The 21162-nt window shown below is 41.2% G+C and overlaps 1 protein-coding gene across 1 annotated transcript in view; it reads right to left on the bottom strand.

Annotated features, from left to right (window-relative positions):
- Positions 1 to 328: 328 nt before the first annotated feature.
- LOC112104759 (protein FAM124A) overlaps positions 329 to 21162 on the bottom strand; it is a 77944-nt gene continuing 57110 nt past the window's right edge. The window contains exons 3-5 of the mRNA XM_026653507.2: positions 13286 to 14025; positions 6773 to 6841; positions 329 to 1897 (exon numbers count right to left, since the gene is read on the bottom strand). Coding sequence (XP_026509292.1) covers positions 1061 to 1897; positions 6773 to 6841; positions 13286 to 14025 — 1646 coding nt within the window. The 3' untranslated portion in view covers positions 329 to 1060. The remainder of the gene's footprint in view (positions 1898 to 6772; positions 6842 to 13285; positions 14026 to 21162) is intronic.

Here is a 21162-nt window from a genome sequence, read left to right on the forward strand (position 1 = left end):
ATTACACCATAACAGCTTGCCACATTATACTGTAACAACTTGCCAAAAATGTAACTTGATAAAAAGGCCAGTACAATTCTACATATTTTTCCCTTTAGATAAATTAAAAATTCAGACAAGTTTGGCAAGAAATTTGTTTTACACAGAAATTGGGCTGGGACCACCAATACTATGTTTATGTATGAGGTGAATTTTTTACAACCAAAATAAACCCCTAAAAATAGGGAGCTGCAGTGCATTTTTAACAGTGGGTCACCCTGCTCCCTTCCCATATGATGAAAAACACTTTTGACTTGGGGGGGGGGGGGGAGGAAGGGGGGAGAGATGGGGAGAAAAGCTCCTCAAGGTTCCCCTCATGGCATTTTCCCAAAACCGGTCCATCAAATTGGGGATGTGGTGCGGGTTCCTTCTTCCCCATGGAGCAAACAGGATGTTCTCTCCCCGATTCTGCAGATTCTCAAAGATCAGCTGGAGGCTTGTGCCTCTACAATGGTTCTGGGGCCCTCAGCCTCTTTGTCTGGCTCTACTGGAGTCATGTTGCTAGGGTCTGCCCTTTTCATAGCTGCCTCTGGCATCTCATAAAGGAGGTGGGGAAGGGTTCGCCAGCGTGGAGAGAGCTTCTCAGAAAAGTTAATGCAGCTTGAGGTTGTATTTTCTTTTCAGCATCTTTACGATACTTGTCAGGGGAAGGTGGGTTACCATGTGCATCCCTGGGCACTTCCTGCTCTACATGCTAAGGGTCAGTCTCCCAAACCCCCTTCGCCAGAGCTGAAGGACACTGAGCACAAACCTCCTACCTGCACAGCTACACATCAAGGTTCCCCTCCACATGAATCCAGTGGACACAATCTCACCTGATATTATAATACACATTTATGAGGCACCCATTACAGTGGTGTGTGGGAACCTTTTACAACATTTACAACATTTAGTGATGTAACACCCTCCCCTCAGGAAGGAGCAAGGAACTTGCCAGCCCAGATGGCTCAGATGGTGGAAATGCACTGCTGTAATTCACATACGCACAAATTTACATTAAAAGGTTCAGCATGGAGAAAGCTCAGATGTAGAATTCCTCCTCGTTGGTTGGAGAGCCTGGATGAATGCTGCCAGTTGTTTTCCTATCATTCAAAGAACAAGGGGTTGCTCTTGGTGACTGTCTGAGTTGGCAGTGAGATGCTAAGGGGGATGCGGAAGATGACAAGAAAGAGCTGGAAGACCACTCGGAGAGAGATGGAAGTGAACCACTAGGGAGCTCAAGGGTACTGCACATGGCTGACAACGGCCTTCCCCTGGAGACAGCCTGTTTAGATATACTGACACTTTGCCTTTGTGAGGGAAGAGTAGCTTCCAAATCACTGCAAAATCCATTAAAGGTAGAGTAGGCTGAGACCACAGACAGATCTGAGAAGGACAGCTTCATCCCTGTGTCAACATCAGTCTCCTGTGAACCCTCCAAGTCCTCAATGTTAAGCTTGGGGCTGCATCTCCATGTTTTTAACCTGTTCACAGGTGACCCAGTATTTAAATTCTGAAACAGTTCACTAAAGTTAAAGGAGTCAGAGGCCGGAGTGGAGCTTGTTGTGGGCAAGCAGAACAGAGACTTGCTTCGCTGAAATGACCATGAAATGCTGGAGGCACTACTGGATCTTCGGGTGAAGTCTCCTCGGTCACCATTTCTCAAGTCCTGCTGGGAGATGCCAAGGTACTGTCCAAGGCCATTTGCCCGATGCAGCTTGATTTGACCAGCTGAGTTCAGATGCTCACTAGTTTGATTAGGGGCAAGTCTGTGACTGTGAGGAATGTAGCTTGGTGAAGGAGTGAAACGGGAATCCCTTGAAGATGGGAAATGAAGCTTGTTCTGCTTAGCAGACTTCCTATACCAAATACGTGCCTGCTGCGGGAGGGGGGAAAGAAAAGAGGAAAGACCACATTAACTCAGACTTGGCAATTTTACAACTGTAAGTCTCCATTGTTGAACTGTTACTGCATGTAACTATAAAGCAGACTGTCACTCAGTACAGTCACAGTAAATATTTCACTTTAATAATAAAGAGAAAGCACTGTGCCAAAATCCAAATATTTATATAAGGGTCCTTGGAGGAAAACAAAAGTGAATAGGCCTGGAGCCTTAAAACTGTCCTGCCTCAGAGGGTGAATTCCATGAAACAACAGTGAAATCCTGAGAAAGACACTCATCTCTCGGAAGACAGGTGAAATTTTAAGACTATAGGACTGTAGCAAAATTTTCAGATGTGCTCTGAGAATTCTCTATGTAATATTTTTAAGAACTATAGTATTCTATATGAGATTTCAAAAGGCTGAGCTCAGAAAGACCCTTTGGAAAGGCATCTAATTTTATTCCAATTTAAAAAAACCTGGCTCTTAAAAAACAAGTAATGTCTCATCGGACATTCAGTAAAAGCCTGGATTGATTGATTACATACTTACATAGTATGTGAAAAAACAAAACTATAGGAAATTGACATAAAAAAAATCTCTGAAGCTTGTGTGTTGAAGCTCAGGGCAAAATTGGATGGGTGAGAGGAGCAAGTTACTCCAGCTCACCAGGTTTTCCTTTTTATCACAAAATCCCAGAGTTTTTCTCATTCTGAATTTTAATATATTGATTGGGTTTTACTTAAAAGGTTAAATAAATCAAAGAGAAACTGTTTATTGGTATTCTACAAGTTCAACCAGCATGGACTTTTTAACTAATATAGATTATTATATGACTTCATTCATACTCTACTTCCAGCATTTCTTCTTTTAGTAAAGGAAGTTGAAGATGAATAGTGTAAATGCCAACCACTGTTACTGTTCTTTCTCCATTCATTTCTTCACTAAGGGTGGTGAGAAGTTTGCTACGTTCTTCCTTTTGATTTTGACCGCTGACGTAAACCCAGAAATCTCATTCTCCCTCTTTTTCTCTGGAACTCACCAACGCTTCTACTTCTCTCTCCATCCAGCTCATCCCCTACCTTATATTTTCTAGGAATGAAAAGGGCAGGTTACTTACCTGTAACTGGAGGTTCTCTGAGATGCGTGATCCTTATCTGTATTCCACTGAGGGGATTCAAAATCTGTGCTTCCTGCCTACCTTTTTTCACTCTTGTGAGCCTTGGAACAACTCGTTCCTCCATGGCTGGAATTCGTTGACAGGGCAATGTCCTTCTTGGACTTGGAGGAAGACTTATGGCCATGCTTATGCGCATGCTTCCATGACTCATGGCTAGGTCCCTGCATTGGGTCGGTAGCACTGGTACTGGCAGAGCCAGATGGAGTTTCCGTGGTGGGGGAGCGCTCTTAGGTTGCTCAGGCTGATGGACAGGGGGGATTCCCTGGCCAGGATCCGATTTTGGCCCCATTGCAGCCTCCATGAGGTGATTTTTGAGGCAAAGAGCTCAGCTTTCCCATGTACGGACAGGGAAGGAGAGGAAGATACTGCACCTTGACGTGATGTGGGATTTCCCCAAACAGTACAAACAGCACCGGTGCTCGTCACTGATGGAAAACAAGCGAGGGCAGGAAGCCCAGATTTTGAATCCCCTTGGTGGAATACAATAGGGACCATCACTTGAAGAAGAACTTCATGGTCATCAACAGCCCTTTCTCCCCAGCCTTCCAATCTCAATTCTAATGATAGAAGGGCACTAATGCCACCACTGTCACCTATAGCCTTGCCCTAATATTACCCTGAAACACTCCAATTCTTAGTGTCAGTCAAAACCATATCTCCCACTCTTTGAAAAACACATCACCCTTCTCTTTTAACATCTCCAAGATCTATTGTCTGAGCAAGGGACCCTTCTCCCCCCACTCCCGCCCATCCCCCCTACTCCTAGCAAACCTTTTTTGAATGGTTAATAACTTCCTGGATCCTTCTCCTCATATTAGTTATTTCAATATGGCTTCAACAGTTTGTATTTAAATCACTTCTTTTGAAAGCTTTACTGGAATTTCTCACATGATGCAAAATACCAAATTTTGCCCCCAGATACGCTTACATGCAATTCCCACAGACTGCAGCAGGAGCTTCACACACATCCAAAGTGAGAAATTAGGCCCAAATAAGCCAATACCTTATTTATTGTCCTCCACCTCATGACTTAACACAGCATGGTTCAAATACTGTACCAGAACTGAGAAAGTATCTCACTTCTCAAGCTTCCACATCCATTACTTGACAGCTTGCAGACTTATTCAGCAAATAGCTTCATTGTTTATATTTTAAATGATATTACTAGCTACGTTTTAAGAATTTTAAAATGGTAACAACTGGAATTTAGTGCAGATAGCAACCTACTGTTACTTTAATGCCTAGACAACCTCCAAGCATTGTTGTTGCTCATTTCTCACTACTGCACACCCCAATGGTCTTAGTGGCAAAGATGTGCTGTTTCAATCTTTCATTATCTATTACATTGATTGTAGAGGTAACAAGGTACTTTCACATCTGCAAAAAATTGTTTGCTCATTTGTAACTGTCCATGCCAAGGGTGCGTTATGGGACATAAATCCTGTTGAGTTCTCTTATGTATTGTAGATGAATAAAAACAACAAGGAGTCTGGTGGCACCTTAAAGACTAACACTAACACATGAAGCTATGGTAATTCATAATCCATCTTTTCATCCATCATAATCCATCCATCCATAATGTAATAGGCTATTCTTCTTAATGCCACATAGAACTAACTGAATCTTTGAATAAAATTAGCTACAGTACTGTACCAGCTTCATTAATAGATAAGGGATCAAGATTTCAAAAGAATCAAACAGAATGGCTCAAATTGAATGGTAGTCAATGAAGTTTTACCAGAGATGACTTTGGAGCTATATTATTTTTATTTATGCAGAAGGCAAGAAAAGTTATTTTAGAAATTATGCAGAGGCTGTTAATAGGTGTGTATTGATGAAAAAAGCATCAATTTGTATTTGAAGACATTTCTGGATAGCCTACAGAATGCAGTATTTCATTTTCAAGGACACAAACAAATTATCTCATCACTTCCTGTGTTTGTACAGGAAATTATTTTGTTATATCGTTGTCCACTATATGAATACACTTTACACTCACTAATGGTTCTGATTTTCTCTGCAGATTTGTTCTACTGTGAGATAAACTGCATGGCAAACAGATGGATTAAGTAATTAAAAAAATAAATAGTTGATAAATATTTAGACAAAACATGCACCAGTAGAAACTGAAGCTAGACTCAATGGGACCCCCTGCAGGTGTTAAGAGTCCTTATTTGTGGATTCCTGGACTGGGGCCTTTGTAACATTAGATCACAAATACAGTTATCAAGTCAAATGACTTGTACTAGAAGAGCTAAAAAATGCTTTGGGGGACAGATCTAACATTGGCAAAGACGATGGTCTTATGGATAATGCAAAGGACTGGAAATCCAAAGGAGATATGGATTCTACTCTTGCACTGTGATGTCTTTGGCAAGTTATTATATCCCTGCACCACAGTTTCTTTATGTAAAAATATTTGTAATGAGATGACCTATAATTTATGGGTCACATTTTCAAATACCATCTTAAATTATATGGGCAAGTGCAATATTTGCTAGAACACTTTCAGAAGCCCTTTATCCCACATCATGGAAAACCATCCTAGCAGTGAGATGTATTATTAGACTGTATAATAATCTCCCAAGTGAAGTAGTGAAAATTCCATCTCTTGGCACATTTTATACCAGACCGGAGAAAACACTAGCAAATGTAGATTAGTGGATACTCCTCTATTGGTAGAGAGCTGGATTAGATAAATGAATAGGACTTTTCCATCTCTAAATTCTCTGATTTGCTGGAGATCACAGAGGGAAACCATATTTTAGCCTGGATTAAAACTCAGGGGAAATTGGGTCTCAGTCCTGTGTTGAGGCCACTACACCATGCCTCTACTTACTAGTCAACTACTGTATACAGAGAGCTAGGCAGTCTGCTGTTCCTCTTTGCTTTTACCAATTAAATGTATATAAAAATTTAAAAAATAATAAAAGAATTGGAACCCATTTTCAGAATGTGATGGACCAAAATGAGACATGAAACATGAGCGAGAGAGACTGAACTTCCTCTGCTACTCTGATCTTGGACAGAGAAACATAGAAAAACACTTGTTTTTATCTGTTAAAGTAAATGACATGTACATCTCAGCTGTTCTTTTTAGCATAATGCCTGTATATTCCCCACGTGGGGCAAATCTTTTGTCTGACTTCAGAAGCAAAATCTCATACTTTTTTTTTCCTTCAGCCTCCTTACAGTTTGCTTTTTGCAATGCCCATTACCTCACTGCAGACTGACAAAGCACTGTCTGGTATATCTGTGCTGCTTGTGTTAGAAACAAAAGCTCCAGCTACACTGGAAAAGGATCAGCCATCTGACAGAACAAAAGCTCTGTGTACAAACTGACACGCCACTTGTGCAGCCCCTAGAACACCAAAAAGGTTGATTTTTATTGAAATTCCAAATAGAGAGGATGATATATCTGTCCACATGAATACCCATGAGAGAACAATTGTTGATTGAACAGATTAGCTTTATAATAAAAAAATAATATATTTTTAAAACCTAATGCTTGGTCTGTTACCCATGCTCACTGTAGTCTTCACAAATCTTCATGCAGTCTATGGGAAATTACAATCTCTCCACATCAAAACAGAATTTTTGGAGGATATTTAGTCAAACATTCAGAAATCAAGGAAACAAGTTTTGGTGAAAGTTACAGAGATCTACAGAGTCTACGTTATTAGGGCCTCCTACATCTGATGAGAAGAATCCAGGGCTGCTAGTTAACTTTTTGCTTGTTGACCGAAGAAAGGAAATTTCCACCTTTAAAAAAAAAGATTTCTCTTATTACTCATTATTTTTATTTCAGTAGTTCCTAGAGGCCTCAACTGAGACCAGGGCCCTGTACAAACCAGATAAGGGACAGTCCCGACTACAAAGATCTAAGGGCCAGATTTTGACACCCTTCCTCACACCAATTAGTATCTTACTCTGCTAGATGGGCTGTTGTATTAACTTCGATGGAATATATGGACCCAAAGAGTCAAAGGTGTTAAAATGACCTTGTCAGAGATCTCTGCCTGCTTAGTACCATGGCAAACACATTATTACAAATCTGTTAAATCCTTTATTAAAGATACAGAAAAGAAGGAAACAGTTCAGCATTTGACATGTAAAGTATTAAAGATAGTAATAACTGTCCCTTTTTGAGAGGGAGGGGGAGAGGGAGAAGAGGTTAGCTGAGATGAACTGGAGATGTTATTGCTATTGTTGTTGGAAGTTTGATCCAGTTTCCTAGAAGACAAAACAAGACAAATACACACAAAAGGGGAGAGAAAAGAATAGCAAATATAGAAAATGCAGCTTCTGTCTCTGGTTGACTTTCACTTGCAACCTCACTGGCAAAACACAGGCATGGCATTTAGTCTTCTTATTAGCCTCTCTGAGATCTGGCAAACTCGTATCAGCACGAAGCTACTTAGAGCATTGCTTTTAGTTTCCTCTCTGGTCACAGAGTTTCAGCAATGTTGCAAAATGTCCAGTCTTGGCTGGCTAAGGCAGACTCTTATTAGACAAGAAGAAAAGAGAGGGATATGAAAGAGAACAAAGTGAAGGAAAAGGACACACATGGGCAGGGATGACAAAATCTCACATCCTAGTTGATGGTTGGGATTTAGCCAGAGCCAGTGGAGGAGGTGACATCATCAGGATCCCACTCTCTCTCTCTCTGACCCAGTCTGGTCAGGACATCTCTCAAGATCAGGGCAACTAAGGCTGAACAGTGTCATGGTAGATCCCGGGGTTCCAGGAGATGGCAGGGGTGACAGCCATGATGGTGAAGCTCACTCCTTCCTCGTCTTTCAATCAGCCAGCATCCACATCCATCCGCAATCCCCCCAAAGTCTTTTCTTTTCAAGAACCCCAAAAAGCAGTGGTGTGTGTGTGTGATGGAATAGCCCATCCCCTCATTATTTTGTTTACTAATTAGGCTTAATTCCCAACACACCAATATTGGTCCATTGATTTTTGATCCCACACTTTTCTTGTTTACCAGGCATGATCCTTGAGTTATATTAGTAGGCCTCTTCGTTTGGACTAATTCAAAGTCTGTCTCCCTTTTGCACCTTTCCCCATCAACATTTGTTGTTATAGATTATTGTGACATTTTATAAACTTTCACTCACTTTTTACAGCTGAGCTCACAATTACAGTAAATTTGTAGTCCCAGTCATCACAATGGGAATCTTATAACATTATATATGTACACTGGCTTTTTTTGACTGTATGTTATGTTTAAAATGGCATTGGATATATTGATATTCTATTTAAGATAATTTTTTAAATAAAAAGATATAAAAGAGGTTGTCTCTCACTCATGGTGAAGGACAGAATGGCTGAAAGATCATTTCCTGTTTTACTTAGCTTCCAAGACCTCCGTTTAGGATTGTGTGTTTCTATTAAAACCATCACTGATACTAGAGAACCCACAAACATCTAAGGCAGAAAAGGCAGAGCACATCTTGCAGGAGAAACACAGAGGCCAAAATTTTTAAAAACAGGAGGCAAAAGTTAGGTTCTTATATCTGTAATTAGACATGTCTTATTGAGTCCACTATTATACACACGGTCTGTCGTTTTCAGCAACATGTCCAACACATGCCTATCACAAGATGTGGTGTACCTCATCCAGTGCACTAAATTCCCCAATAAAAATGATGAGGGTGAAACCAGACAATCACTATGCTTTCGAATGAACTCACTCAGAAAAACGATAAAAGATAAAAATACCACATCACCTATGGGGGAACACTTTTCACAAAATGATCACTCCATATATGACCTCTCAGTCCTTGTCCTCAAAGGAAACCTATACAAAAGATGAGTCTGGAAGCTTAAATTCATAACTTTACTAGATACAAAAAATCTAAAGACACTGGATTTATGGCTTAGTACAACAATCTATAAGCCACTAATCCCCTTTTTTGTTTTATGAGTGCAGGAGTGTTAAGAGGACACTTCACCTTGAATGGTCCCTTGAAATATGTGTTAACTATTTATGCTAAACAATCTGTTCCACCTTGTACTTAGCTGTGATGCTCTGAGTACCTTTCTTAGACCTGAAGAAGAGCCCTGCATAGCTTGAAAGCTTGTCTTTTTAACCAGCAGAAGCTGGTCCAATAAAAGATATGACCTCACCCACCTTGTTTCTCTAATTTTCAGCACACTAAGAAATTAAAGGAAACTTTTGTAAAGGCTATTCTTTTTGTCCTTCTGTCCAGTCAAAATCCCTCCTTGCCTTCCTTTCCTTTTACTGTTCATCAAATTTGTTCTATCCACTTGCACCATTAATTTAAGATGTCTCATATTTTTCTTTAATCACCATCCTTTAGTTTTGTTCGGCAGAAGTCGCACATCCCCACCTTTTTGGGGGGCTGTCCTTGACTTTCTATTTCCTTTACACCTCCTTTGATTTCTAGTTAGTTTCCCTTTTGTCCTTTTAACTGTAATTGCTCAGACTTTGAAAATGGAAATGCACTCTGCTATTTATCTCAAAGTGTTTGTAGCTATGCTGGTTTTGAAGAACACAAGCAAGATAGATAAAGGCAAACCTTTTACTGGATTAACAAATAAATTGTCATATACAAGCTTTTGATCCCTTTTTATATAGTACGACTTATTTGATATTCATTTAGCTCAGCAACCTTAATTCTTCTTGTCTTTAAATATTTTGTACTGTACATATTTATCAGGGTCATACAGAATGCCTTCATTTACATAGGTGGACTACCTCTGCACTCACAGATTTACTTCTGGGAGTTACACTGAAATGCTTGACAGTTATTTACTGAACTACTACATACATTGTAAAAATTCAACATATGAAAATAATGACAGAACCAGTACTGATCATAGACAATCTTGCTCACACTAAATCCAACAACATATCTACCCTTGACTTCAGCTGGAATAAGATCAGGCTGTTTGAGTTAATTTGAGGAAGCAGACAAAGCAAAGATGCCACAACAAAACATTTTTGGAGGGTGTTATCTTTGCAAACAAAGGATATCAAATGCCAGACTCATCCATTCATACGTTTTTTTTCTTGCTCTTACTTAATCTAAGCTCCCTGATAATTGCATTTGCAGAACGGGTTAAGAGGATGGAGCAATCGTACTGGTTGGCAGGAGTCCCAACCCCTGTAAGTATACCACAAGATACACATAGGTCACATTGCTGAAGTATATTAAAATCCCAGTCACATTAAATGCTTTCTTATTGCTCTGAAGTATAGATTTATTATTGGTGGGTATAAGTGATACTTTTGGCATGTGGAGATAATCAATCTGAGTATGTAGCAATCAAAAATATTCTTGTTATTAATAACACAAACCTATATGCAAGCTGAAAAATATTAGAATGTCATTCTGATGGGAGGTGAAAATTAATACGGATACTGTGGCAATAGCCATGGAATGTTTAAATCCCTGTACAGTACCCTAAGCAAAGACATTAAAAAATTTTTCATTCAGTGTCATTATGCTGTAAATTATTGTAGTTGGAAGATGCACTATTAAAAACTGGAATCAGAGAGAATTTCACTGTTCAAGAGATTACTAATGGGATATGGACCCTTTAGTCTATAGAAGAAAAGCAGTAAGTGAAGGTGATCACAAGTGGTTACCACATCAAGGTGGTTTGTGGCCATTTTGAAATGAACTGGTTATCCCAACCTAGTGCCTATCCAGTCCACGTCACAAAAACCAGTCCAACAACTAAAATTAGTGGCAGTCTCAGCAGAAAGGCCAAGGACTGGATGGTCAGGAAAAGCAAATTGCCTTCTCAGCTGCAGTCAGACTTGAGGCACCTATATGGGGCAGTGCCGTTGCTGCCAGTGGAGCAAGGGGTAGAGCTACCGCCTAGGTGGGATCTGCAATAGCGAGGTGCGCGGTGTGGTGATCTTGCCAGTGAGAAGAGCTACGGGCACACAGCCGCTACATTGCAGAGATGGTCTGCGCACACCCAACTCTGCAGAAGTGTGCAGAGGACAGAAGGAGATATGGGTGCTCAGCAAGTTCAAGCAGAACTTCCCACAACTGTCAGCATCCTGAGTTCCACCAAGCAAAAGGATCAAACCTATGGTGCCTGTTCTGTAGATAGAGGACTTCAGTAGCAGGGGCACCTTTCACAAAGAAAATTCACTGTCAACCTCCCCACTTTAAAATCAGAATGATGACATTCTTCTAAATGTGAGGGTCTAACTTTCCTTGACACACATACTTAGCCCTATTAGCATTAATAGCATGTGGATTTAGGGGATCATCTGTCCCATGGATTTTTAAAAATAAAGTGCAAATTAATAGTGGGTGGGGGCTATTTTTATTGAGCAGAAATATAAATATTTAAGAATAAAAGGTTAAGCCTCAGAAAACCTCTTCAGTAAAACAGTGGCTTTGAGGCACATGGTTAAGCAAAAAGCCACAATGTACATTAATGTAACTGTGGAGTAACATACCTGTTGTATGTACAGTAACTCCTCACTTAAGATTGTAGTTATGTTCCTGAAAAATGCGACTTTAAGCAAAACGATGTTAAGCGAATCCAATTTTCCCATAAGAATTAATGTAAATGGGGGGGGGGGTGTTTAGGTTCCAGGGAATTTTTTTTCACCAGACAAAAAACTATATATTATATAGATATACACGCCCGAACCGCGAGCTCTCTCTGGGCAGGTCTTCACTGCGGGGGGGGGGGGGGGGTCGATTTAAGATACGCAAATTCAGCTACGCGAATAGCGTAGCTGAATTCGACGTATCGCAGCCGACTTACCCCGCTGTGAGGACAGCGGCAAAATTGACCTCCGCGGCTCCCCGTCAACAGCGCTTACTCCTACCTCCGCTGGTGGAGTAAGCACGTCGATTCGGGGATTGATTGTTGCGTCCCGACGAGACGCGATAATTCGATCCCCGAGAGATCGATTTCTACCCGCCAATTCAGGCGAGTAGTGTAGACCTAGCCTCTGTCTCTCTCCATCCGTGTCCCCTCCCTGCTCTATATGGAGAAGGGGTAAGTGGGGTGCAGGGGGGAGGGGGACACCCTGACATTAGCCCCCCCTTTTCCCCCTCCCCTGCACAGCAAGCAGGAGGCTCGGGGGGCAGCTCCAAGGCAGACGGCAGGAGCAGCACATGGCAGTCGGGGGAGGGACAGCTGAACTGCTGATTGCTAGCCTGCTGGGCGGCTGCAGCACAGGGAACTTAGGGGAGCGGGGAGCTGATAGGGGGCTGCCAGTCCACCCTGGTTCCAAGCCCCCACCCGCTAGCTGCAATGGGCTGCTCTTCCTGCAAGCAGTGGACAAAGCAGGTAGCTGCCAAACGACGTTAGAAGAGAGCATTGCACAACTTTAAACGAGCATGTTCCCTAACTGATCAGCGACATAACCATGTTAACCAGGGCGACTTTAAGTGAGGAGTTACTGTATCCTGATGAAGAGTGCATTTTTGGAAAGCTTGTTATTTGTTATTCTATTTAACTCACTTGCATATGTTGAAGTGACTCTAAGCAGCCTTAGATACAGTATGGGTACTGTGCCTTTCACGACCTTTCCCCTCCTATTGACCAAACTCTCCACAGACTCTGTCTACGAGTACATGCAGCTTGAGATAAGATTGAGAAGGCAGATTGCAGGGAGCATGTCTCCTAAACAGCTCAGGTTGCTTCTCTGCTTCTTTCTCCATTTTTCTGGGTCTGATAGCTATTTTGCAGAACAAGAAGATTCCTGGGCCATCTATTGAGGTGCAGTTGGTCACCCAGTGTTTTAATACATATGTAAGAAAATAATTTGTACCATCTAAAATTTTGTTTACCTCTAATAAAGAGCTAGTCACTAATAGCTATTTTATAAAAATGTGTGGTCTGGGTATTCATGTTTCTTATAAAAACTGCAAAAAACGTGCACCTTTAGCTATCAGTTCACAATCTTTCCCTTTTCCACACTTGGCTTATCTCAGTCTCTTCTTTGCCTAACATGGGGCTAAGGGATATATGAACATCATGGTATCACCTACAGCTGTATTGATTTATATATTTTTACATGCACAAAGATTTTATAAGCTCTCTTTTTAGCAGTATTTTCTTGGGTCTGCCTACCAGGATATTGTTATGGAAGCCCCACCCTTTATTTGCTGTTCTGGGACAAATTAGCATTCTTGTACAAATCAGCAAATATGTTTCTGTTTCATCACATACAAAATTAGAGATGTTAGAGAATACCTGCAAGAGGATCTTATTCCCATCATGGTCTTCTGTTTGCCACCTGCCTTCACTGATTGGGCTACAAGGATTGGGCAAGAGAGGAACAAGCTGTCCAACATCTTCTACTCGGAATTCCAGCACCGCTGACTCTGTAGGGGTTGGAATCTGGCCCTTAGGGAGTCTTTTTAAAGAGAACTGAATGTCTATATCCATGTTAGAATAGACAGGAAAGACACAAAAGTCCGCCTTTTTCTGACACACCGGTCTTTTCAGGATTAACTGGTACAATTTCATAATGTCAATAAAGTTTTCATTCCTGCAGTATATGGCAAAGCGGATAATTTCTCTCCCATAATGCACTGGGCGGATGGCCCATAAAGGGGTCCCATGGGCCAAAGTGAAGAAGTCCTGACTGCATGGCATGTAAGGGAGGAACTTGCCTTGCACTCGTTCTGTATGGTGGTAATGCCAAGGTGGTCTCTGAAAGGTTTCATGGAGCTGTAAGATTGGTTCTTCTCCATATTCCTCCTGCAGAAACAGAATGACTGCAAGGGCTGGCTGAGAAACAGCAGTCTTACCAGACTTCCTGTGCTTCCTTGAGACCCGTCTTTCTGAGACTCGGAACAACTGGAGGTCTGGATGGATCCATGCTAACAGTTTATCAATGGCTTGCTGGAGAACTTTGGATTCACCAGGGTCTGCGATGATATGTATACTAACAAGGAAAGGGTCCTGATTGTCTTCAACAGAAAGTTCACCTAACAGTATAAAAACAAAATCTGTATTAGGTTTTAAAAATTATTTAGCAATTCCTCGTATTGTGTCGTGATTTATGTAGGTTATGAAGGAGAAATACATTATTCAGTCATTGCTCAATCTCAGGTGGCTGAATGCCACTTATCCCTCTAATACAGTCAGTTACAGTGATTTTTCTATATCAAGCTGGCCTAAAATAGTCAGCAATATCTAGAGGTAAATATAGCCATAAATAAAAGAACCTTACAGAAAACAAACTAGTATTTAGACTACTCAAAATGGGCTAGGCACTTTACATTCCTGTGTAGAAAGAGACAGTCCCTGCCCCAAAGAGTTTACAGTCTGAAGGGCAAAAAAAAGCAAAGAATTGGGAGAAAGTGATACAACCAACAAACAAAATGGTCAGGATCAAAATGGATATCTGGCTTGTTCGTTCTATGTTTTTGTTTTAATTTGTGCCACCCGGCTTTGTGCATAGAATTTACACAATGGAATTCTATTCTATCACCTTGCCATTAGCATTTCCCACCGAGTTAGAGTATTCAAGGGGCCTGAGGGCAAGTATCAGAAGATTTTATATACTTAGTGAAGATGTATCTGCTTAGTAATAGGAAGTAGTACAAACATCATGGTATTCAAAAGTCGAATGTCATTCAGGCAAAAATTACTTGTAACCACTCAAACGCATGAGGGAATCTCTATGATGTAGTCCCTGAAATCTCCCTGACTACATAGAAGCAGGTTGGGCTAATACCAAGTGACAGCTGGTTGGAGGTCAGTGGAGACATTGCCAATTTCGCTCTGTTGAAGTTGTGTGTGAAGAGAGGTGTATATAAGCAGAGACCCCAGACAGCTCAATAAATCACTTGGCTAATTTAGCTATTTAGTTGAAATTAGGGCTGTCAAGCGATTAAAAAAATTAATCACAATTTAAAAAACTGAACGCGATTAATCGTGTAATTAATCACACTGTTAAAAGAATACCATTTATTTAAATATTTTTGGATATTTTCTACATTTTCAAATATACTGATTTCAATTGCAACACAGAATACAAAGTGTACAGTGCTCATTTTATATTTATTTTTATTACAAATATTTGCACTGTAGAAAACAAAAGAAATAATATTTTTCAAGTCACCTAATACAAGTACTGTAGTGCAATCTCTTTATCATGAAAGTTGAACTTACAAATGTAGAATTATGTACAAAAAAACTGCATTCAAATATAAAACAATGTAAAAGTTTAGAGCCTACAAGTCCAATCTGTCCTACTTCTTGTTCAGCTAATTGCTCAGAAAACATTTTCAGAAGATAATGCTGCCTGCTTCTTGTTTACAATGTCACCTGAAAGTGAGAACAGGCATTCGCATGGCACTGTTGTAGCCAGCGTCGCAAGATATTTATATGCCAGATGTGCTAAAGGTTCATATGTCCCTTCATGATTCAACCACCTTTCCAGAGGACATACCTCCATGTTGATGACGAGTTCTGCTCGGTAACGATCCAAAGCAGTGCTGACTGACACATGTTCATTTTCATTATCTGAGTCAGATGCCACCAGCAGAAGGTGGTTTGGGTTCTGTAGTTTTCTGCATCAGAGTGTTGCTCCTTTAAGAGTTCTGAAAACATGCTCCACATCTCATCCCTCTCAGATTTTGGAAGGCACTTCAGCTTCTTAGGTTGTAGCTATCTTTAGAAATTTCACACTGGTACCTTTGTCAAATTTGCAGTGAACGTGTTCTTCAAATGAACAGCATGTGCTGGGTCATCATCCTAGACTGGTATAACATGAAATATATGGCAGAATGCGGTAAAACACAGAGCAGGAGACATACAGTTCTCCCCCAAGGAGTTCAGTCACAAATTTAATTAACACATTTATTTTTTAACAAGCATCCTCAGCATGGACGTATGTCCTCTGGAACGGTGGCCGAAGCATGAAGAGGCATACGAATCTTTAGTGCATCTGGCATGTAAATATACTGTGATGCCGGCTACAACAATGCCATGCTAACGCCTGTTCTCACTTTCAGATACATTGTAAATAAGAAGCTGGCAGCATTATCTCCCGCAAATGTAAACAAACTTGTCTGTCTTAGCGATTGGCTGAACAAGAAGTAGGACTGAGTGGACTTGTAGGCTCTAAAGTTTTACATTGTTATATTTTTGAGTGCAATTATGTAACAAAAATAATCTATATTTGTAAGTTGCACTTTCATGATAAGGAGATCACACTACAGTACTTGTATGAGGTGAATTGAAAAATGCTATTTTTTTTGTTTATAATTTTTACAGTGCAAATATTTGAAATAAAAATTATATAATGTGAGTACTGTCCACTTTATATTCTGTGTTGTAATTGAAATAGATATATTTGAAAATGTAAAAAAACATCCAAAAATATTTAATAAATTTCAATTGGTATTCTATTGTTTAACAGTGCAATTAAAACTGCGATTCATCATGGTTAATTTTGTTAATTTTGCGATTTTTTTTTTAGTTAATCGTATGAGTTAACTGCCATTAATCGACAGCCCTAGTTGAAATGGTTCTCTTTATTTGTTACTCTAATATTACCTATATGCATGAGACTGAAGTGGAGGCATAACACCTACATATGGTAGATTGACGAATAGTTCCTAAGCTTTTAACTGTGTGGACCACATTTTAATAGCAAGATTAGTTTATGGACTGTCTCCCCTTCTATTGGTGACTGTGTGAACTCCTTCCCTGCAGACTGGTAACTGGTATGTACAGCATATACCAATCATGCATTAACCTACAGGAGATTTGGGCAAGTCAAGCTAATTATCAGAAATATAGTGGCAGCGAAGTTCTCATGTCTCTGTCATGAAATGGGTGATGAGGAGTGACTGTGCCGAGTGGTTAATGGAAGAGAACAATAACCCGAAGCAAATCAATCACTGGTCATAATAATGTAGAAGGGTTCTCCTGCAGAGAATACTGCAAGTGCTATTGCTCCAAGGTATCTATTGCTGATGTCCCTCTACAGGCTAGGGGGAACAGCGACTCTGAAACAAGAAATGGGAATGGGGACTGAGGGGAAAGGAAATCTAATGTAAGCAGAGTCAGGATGAGCTCTACCCTGACATCTGGTGGTGAATTATGGCGAGTGTGGAAAAGAACTCCAGGGGCTGATCTTGTTTGCATAGGCACACCCACCTGCCTGGCATGAGACAACAGCAACTGAAAGTGGTTACTTTGGCTGGTGTGGGATCCCCAGTTTCTCTGTTATTGGGGCAGGAAGAATAAAGTTTTGTTACCCTGATTCTGTGAATCAAGGCCAGTGGAACTGTTGTATGACAGAAGAACTCACCATTAACTAAGTAGCACTTGCTTGACAAGGGGCATGGGTTACAAAACCCAGTGAATTGAGAGAGGTTGGGGGCAAGTATTTGTACCTGGTGGTGTGGGCTCCTTTTGTGAGCCTGAAACACCAATTGCATCTCTTCCCCTCTCCACTGTTGAATGTCAGAGCTAACTTTGATTCTAATAGAAGTCTAGTTACAGGCTGCTGAGCTGAATTCACTTCGGGCCAATAGTGCACCAGCACTGGGGCTCCCCTACTACTAGCTGAAATCACTAAGAGCTGAAATTACAAAAGAGCTAAAGTTACTAAGAGCTGAGCTCACTGAGTGCTGTGTTAACTAGTGGGGGAGCCTGAAGCTATATTGCTAAGCGGCTGGCGGAGCAGTTTGTGGGGACGGCTGGAGGAGCAGCTAGCAGAGCGGAGCCTTGCGGGGATGGTTGGAGCAGCCCAAGGAACGGCGAGCGGAGCGGCTCACAGGTCGGTGAGCGGAGCTGAGCAGCTGGTAGAGCAGAGCAGTTCGTGGGACGGCAGGAGCGGCTCACGGGACGGCTGGTGGAGTGGAGCGGCTTGTGGTGAAGGCTGCGGCGGTGAACCCCACAGAGAAGCGGCCGGTCGGCCTCGGATCACATAAGGGGCCCCTTAACACCCTGCGTGCCCCCCCTCTTTGAACTCTGAGGCTGCACTGACCAGGGACAGAGACTTTGGGGGCTGTTGGACTTTTGGGACTTTGGTGATTCTTGCGTTGCTGGACCCAAGAGACTTTGGGGTTGTTGGACTTTTGGGACTTTGGTGATTCTTGGGTTGCTGGACCCAAGAACCAACGGGAAAGGACACGGCCCAATTTGCTGGGGTGGGTCTTCGCTCATGGTTTGGTCTATGAACTCTACTTGTGGTGTTTTCCCAATTTAATGCTACGTCGTTTACCTCATGTTATTAAACATTTTCTGCTACACCGAGGCTCTGTGCTTGCGAGAGGGGAAGTATTGCCTCTTCGAGGCGCCCAGGGGTGTGCAAGATTTTCCCAGGTCACTGGTGGGGGCTCGAGCTGGTTTTGTGTCACGCTGTTGGGAGGGGACCCCTATGTACTGAACCCGGCCCTTGCTGCTATCAACTCGGCCTGGCAGAAGGGTTACACTAATAAAACCAAAAAGAAAATAATGTGCATTAGTTATACAATCACACTTTTTTCTAAGAGCGGAATGCAAGATGTTCAAATCTGTTCTCCCTCCATTTCCTTTGATAGCATTTATGTAACAAAGACTGTAACAAGGGACAGGCCTGATATTTATGCAAATAGATGGCTACAGCTTTATAAGAAGCCTGGGCAGAAGGATGTGAAGCAAAGAGCCGCCATTCCTGTGGGCTGCTTACTTTGCATAAAAAAAATTACTGAGCATGGCCTTTCTGCCCTCTTGTCACTCAGCATGGTAGAGGGGTACTGAATGGTCTAAAGCATTTTTCAAAAGCCAAGCTTTGTGAGAACCAGCATTAGCATTAGTATTCCAAAGCTATCACCAAATGTACCCGTCAGCACAAGATGCTAAAACAAACAGCCTCAGAGGACCACCAGTGTACAGCAGAAAGCCATCATTAGGAGCTAAAGCTACGTATACACCAGAGAAAATCATCTTTTGTTGAACTAGAAGAAACCATGAACTAAGCCAAAGGGGGAAATGGGTAACTAATAAAAGCTGAAAGAGCTTCCATATCAACTTTACATTAGCAGGGACACTTCTACTGCAGTACTGGTCCTACCTTTATACCTGCAAAAGACAGTCTTTTCATTAAGGTAAGAAAAATGTAAACAGGAATATGAGGAGAGGAGTTTGATGAAACCTCTCCTAAGCTGATTACATGGTGTGAACTACTTCTGTGCTATTAGCAAGGCTTTCTACTTCAGCTTGCACTTATCAAGAAAGGGGCAGGGAAAGAGCCACCGCTTCTCAAGTTAGTGCAATTCAATTTGCCCTCTGGCAAATTGTCATAGAAGCAAATTAAAGTTCTGCATATATATTAGGCTTTCTGTGCAACTGATTAAACCCACCAACAAAATGCTGAAACATTTATTTGAACCTAAACCGTACAGTTCTCACAACTGTTCTATTTTTTCCCCATGGCAGATGGGAATTGTTTCCTTTTGGGGTGGCAGAAACATTAAAATTGCTAAAAGGGAAACATTATCAAGATTTAAATAATATTTATATATGTTTTAACTTATCTGTTAACTTGTGTTACTACCACCAGCTGGAAGACTTTGAACTGACATAAGTTAGCAAACCGAGAGCCTGATCCCACAGGGGCTGAGCGCTCTCAATGCCCATTAGCTTCAATGGGAGCTCAGGGTGCTCAGCATACTGCAGAACTGGATCCAGGATTTTTCTTTTTCCACGGGTACAGCTTGATATTCTGTTGCTGTTTGCTGTGTTTAAACTATAGAAGTTTGTTTATTTCCTGGGCAGGGAAACGGGAGGTCTCATAATGGCAAGGCAGCAGTCCAATCTTCCCTATATTATTTCATCAGATATTACAAGTATATCTGGTGAGGAATTTTCAACTGGAATGATTTTCTGACAGAAAATGCAGTTTCCACAAAAATCAAAACTTTCTATAGAAAATTTTTGATTTTGCTGAAAATTCTTGATTTTTCCATCAGAAAAATTGAAATTAAATATTTCATTTGGGGTCAGTTCAACATGAATAATAATATTGTGTTGTTTAAACTGTCCCCAATTTTTTCATTGAGATACAGGTCAATAAAACATTGAATTGCATTTTCCTATTAGTTTAGTTCTAGGCCCCATTCTCTCCTATGGGCTGGGCCCCCTGGAGAAGTATGGGTCCCATAAGGTGAAGTGTTCATTTCAGTCATGCGAGTCAGATGATTCTGGGTGCATTATGGGAGACGCAGGCCAACCTGGGGAGCCTGGTATATAGCAGGGAAATGGGCGCATCATGCTCCAGAATAACAAATCCCATAAGGCAATGTGCCACCATAAGGAAATGGAGTTTAACGTTGAAATGACTGGAAACTGCGTTTTGGGAATGTTGACATGTTTCACTTGGATCAAAAATATTTCCAAAACAAAACATTTTGGAATTTCCGTTCCACAGGAAATTTTGTCTTTTCATCCTATTTTGGGACACAAACAAATCCTGACATGTTGAAATTTCCCCTGGGATGAAAATTCCAAGTTTTGCTCAACTCTAATTACCATATTGACACTTTGTTGGAGTGTTTCTTGAAAGATGTACAGTGGGGCACAGGTAGAAAAGTTATTTTAATCAACAAATTGCATCATGTCATGGATCACTGTGAGAGAAGTGGTTAATGGTCATCTCTGGCAGTGGCACTACATTGTCCTTTGCTAAATCACACACTACTAATAAAGCAAGCAAGAGGGGATCACAGCAACAGATTCACCAGCTCCTCCTTCTCCCTCTCCAGGTTAGTGGCTTCTGACAAATGAAGTGTGAGCAGTAATCTGTTCCTCAACAGGTTATCCTGTGTCTGATTCTTTATATTCCCTGAAAGGGGTATATATAAATATGTGACCTGACCTGGCCACAAGGCTGAGTCACAAGAAAGGGGCAGACCGTTGCAGGAATGCTTGTTAGCAGGCATGCCAGGAAAGAAGAAGTGAGCCTGCCACACCTAAGTTCAGCCACCAAGGGCACCTGTGATCAGTGAACTCCTTCACAAAGGCCTTTATCATTTCTGCCTTGACTGCAACATCCTGCTCTGGTTTTTCTGGCACTAACCTCAGCCCACTCAAATCCCTTCAATAGGCTACTGCCAAGATCATCT

The sequence above is a fragment of the Terrapene carolina genome, unplaced genomic scaffold, assembly GCF_002925995.2.
Source record: "Terrapene carolina triunguis isolate 2854851 unplaced genomic scaffold, T_m_triunguis-2.0 Scaffold139, whole genome shotgun sequence".
In the NCBI taxonomy this organism is placed as follows: domain Eukaryota; kingdom Metazoa; phylum Chordata; order Testudines; family Emydidae; genus Terrapene; species Terrapene triunguis.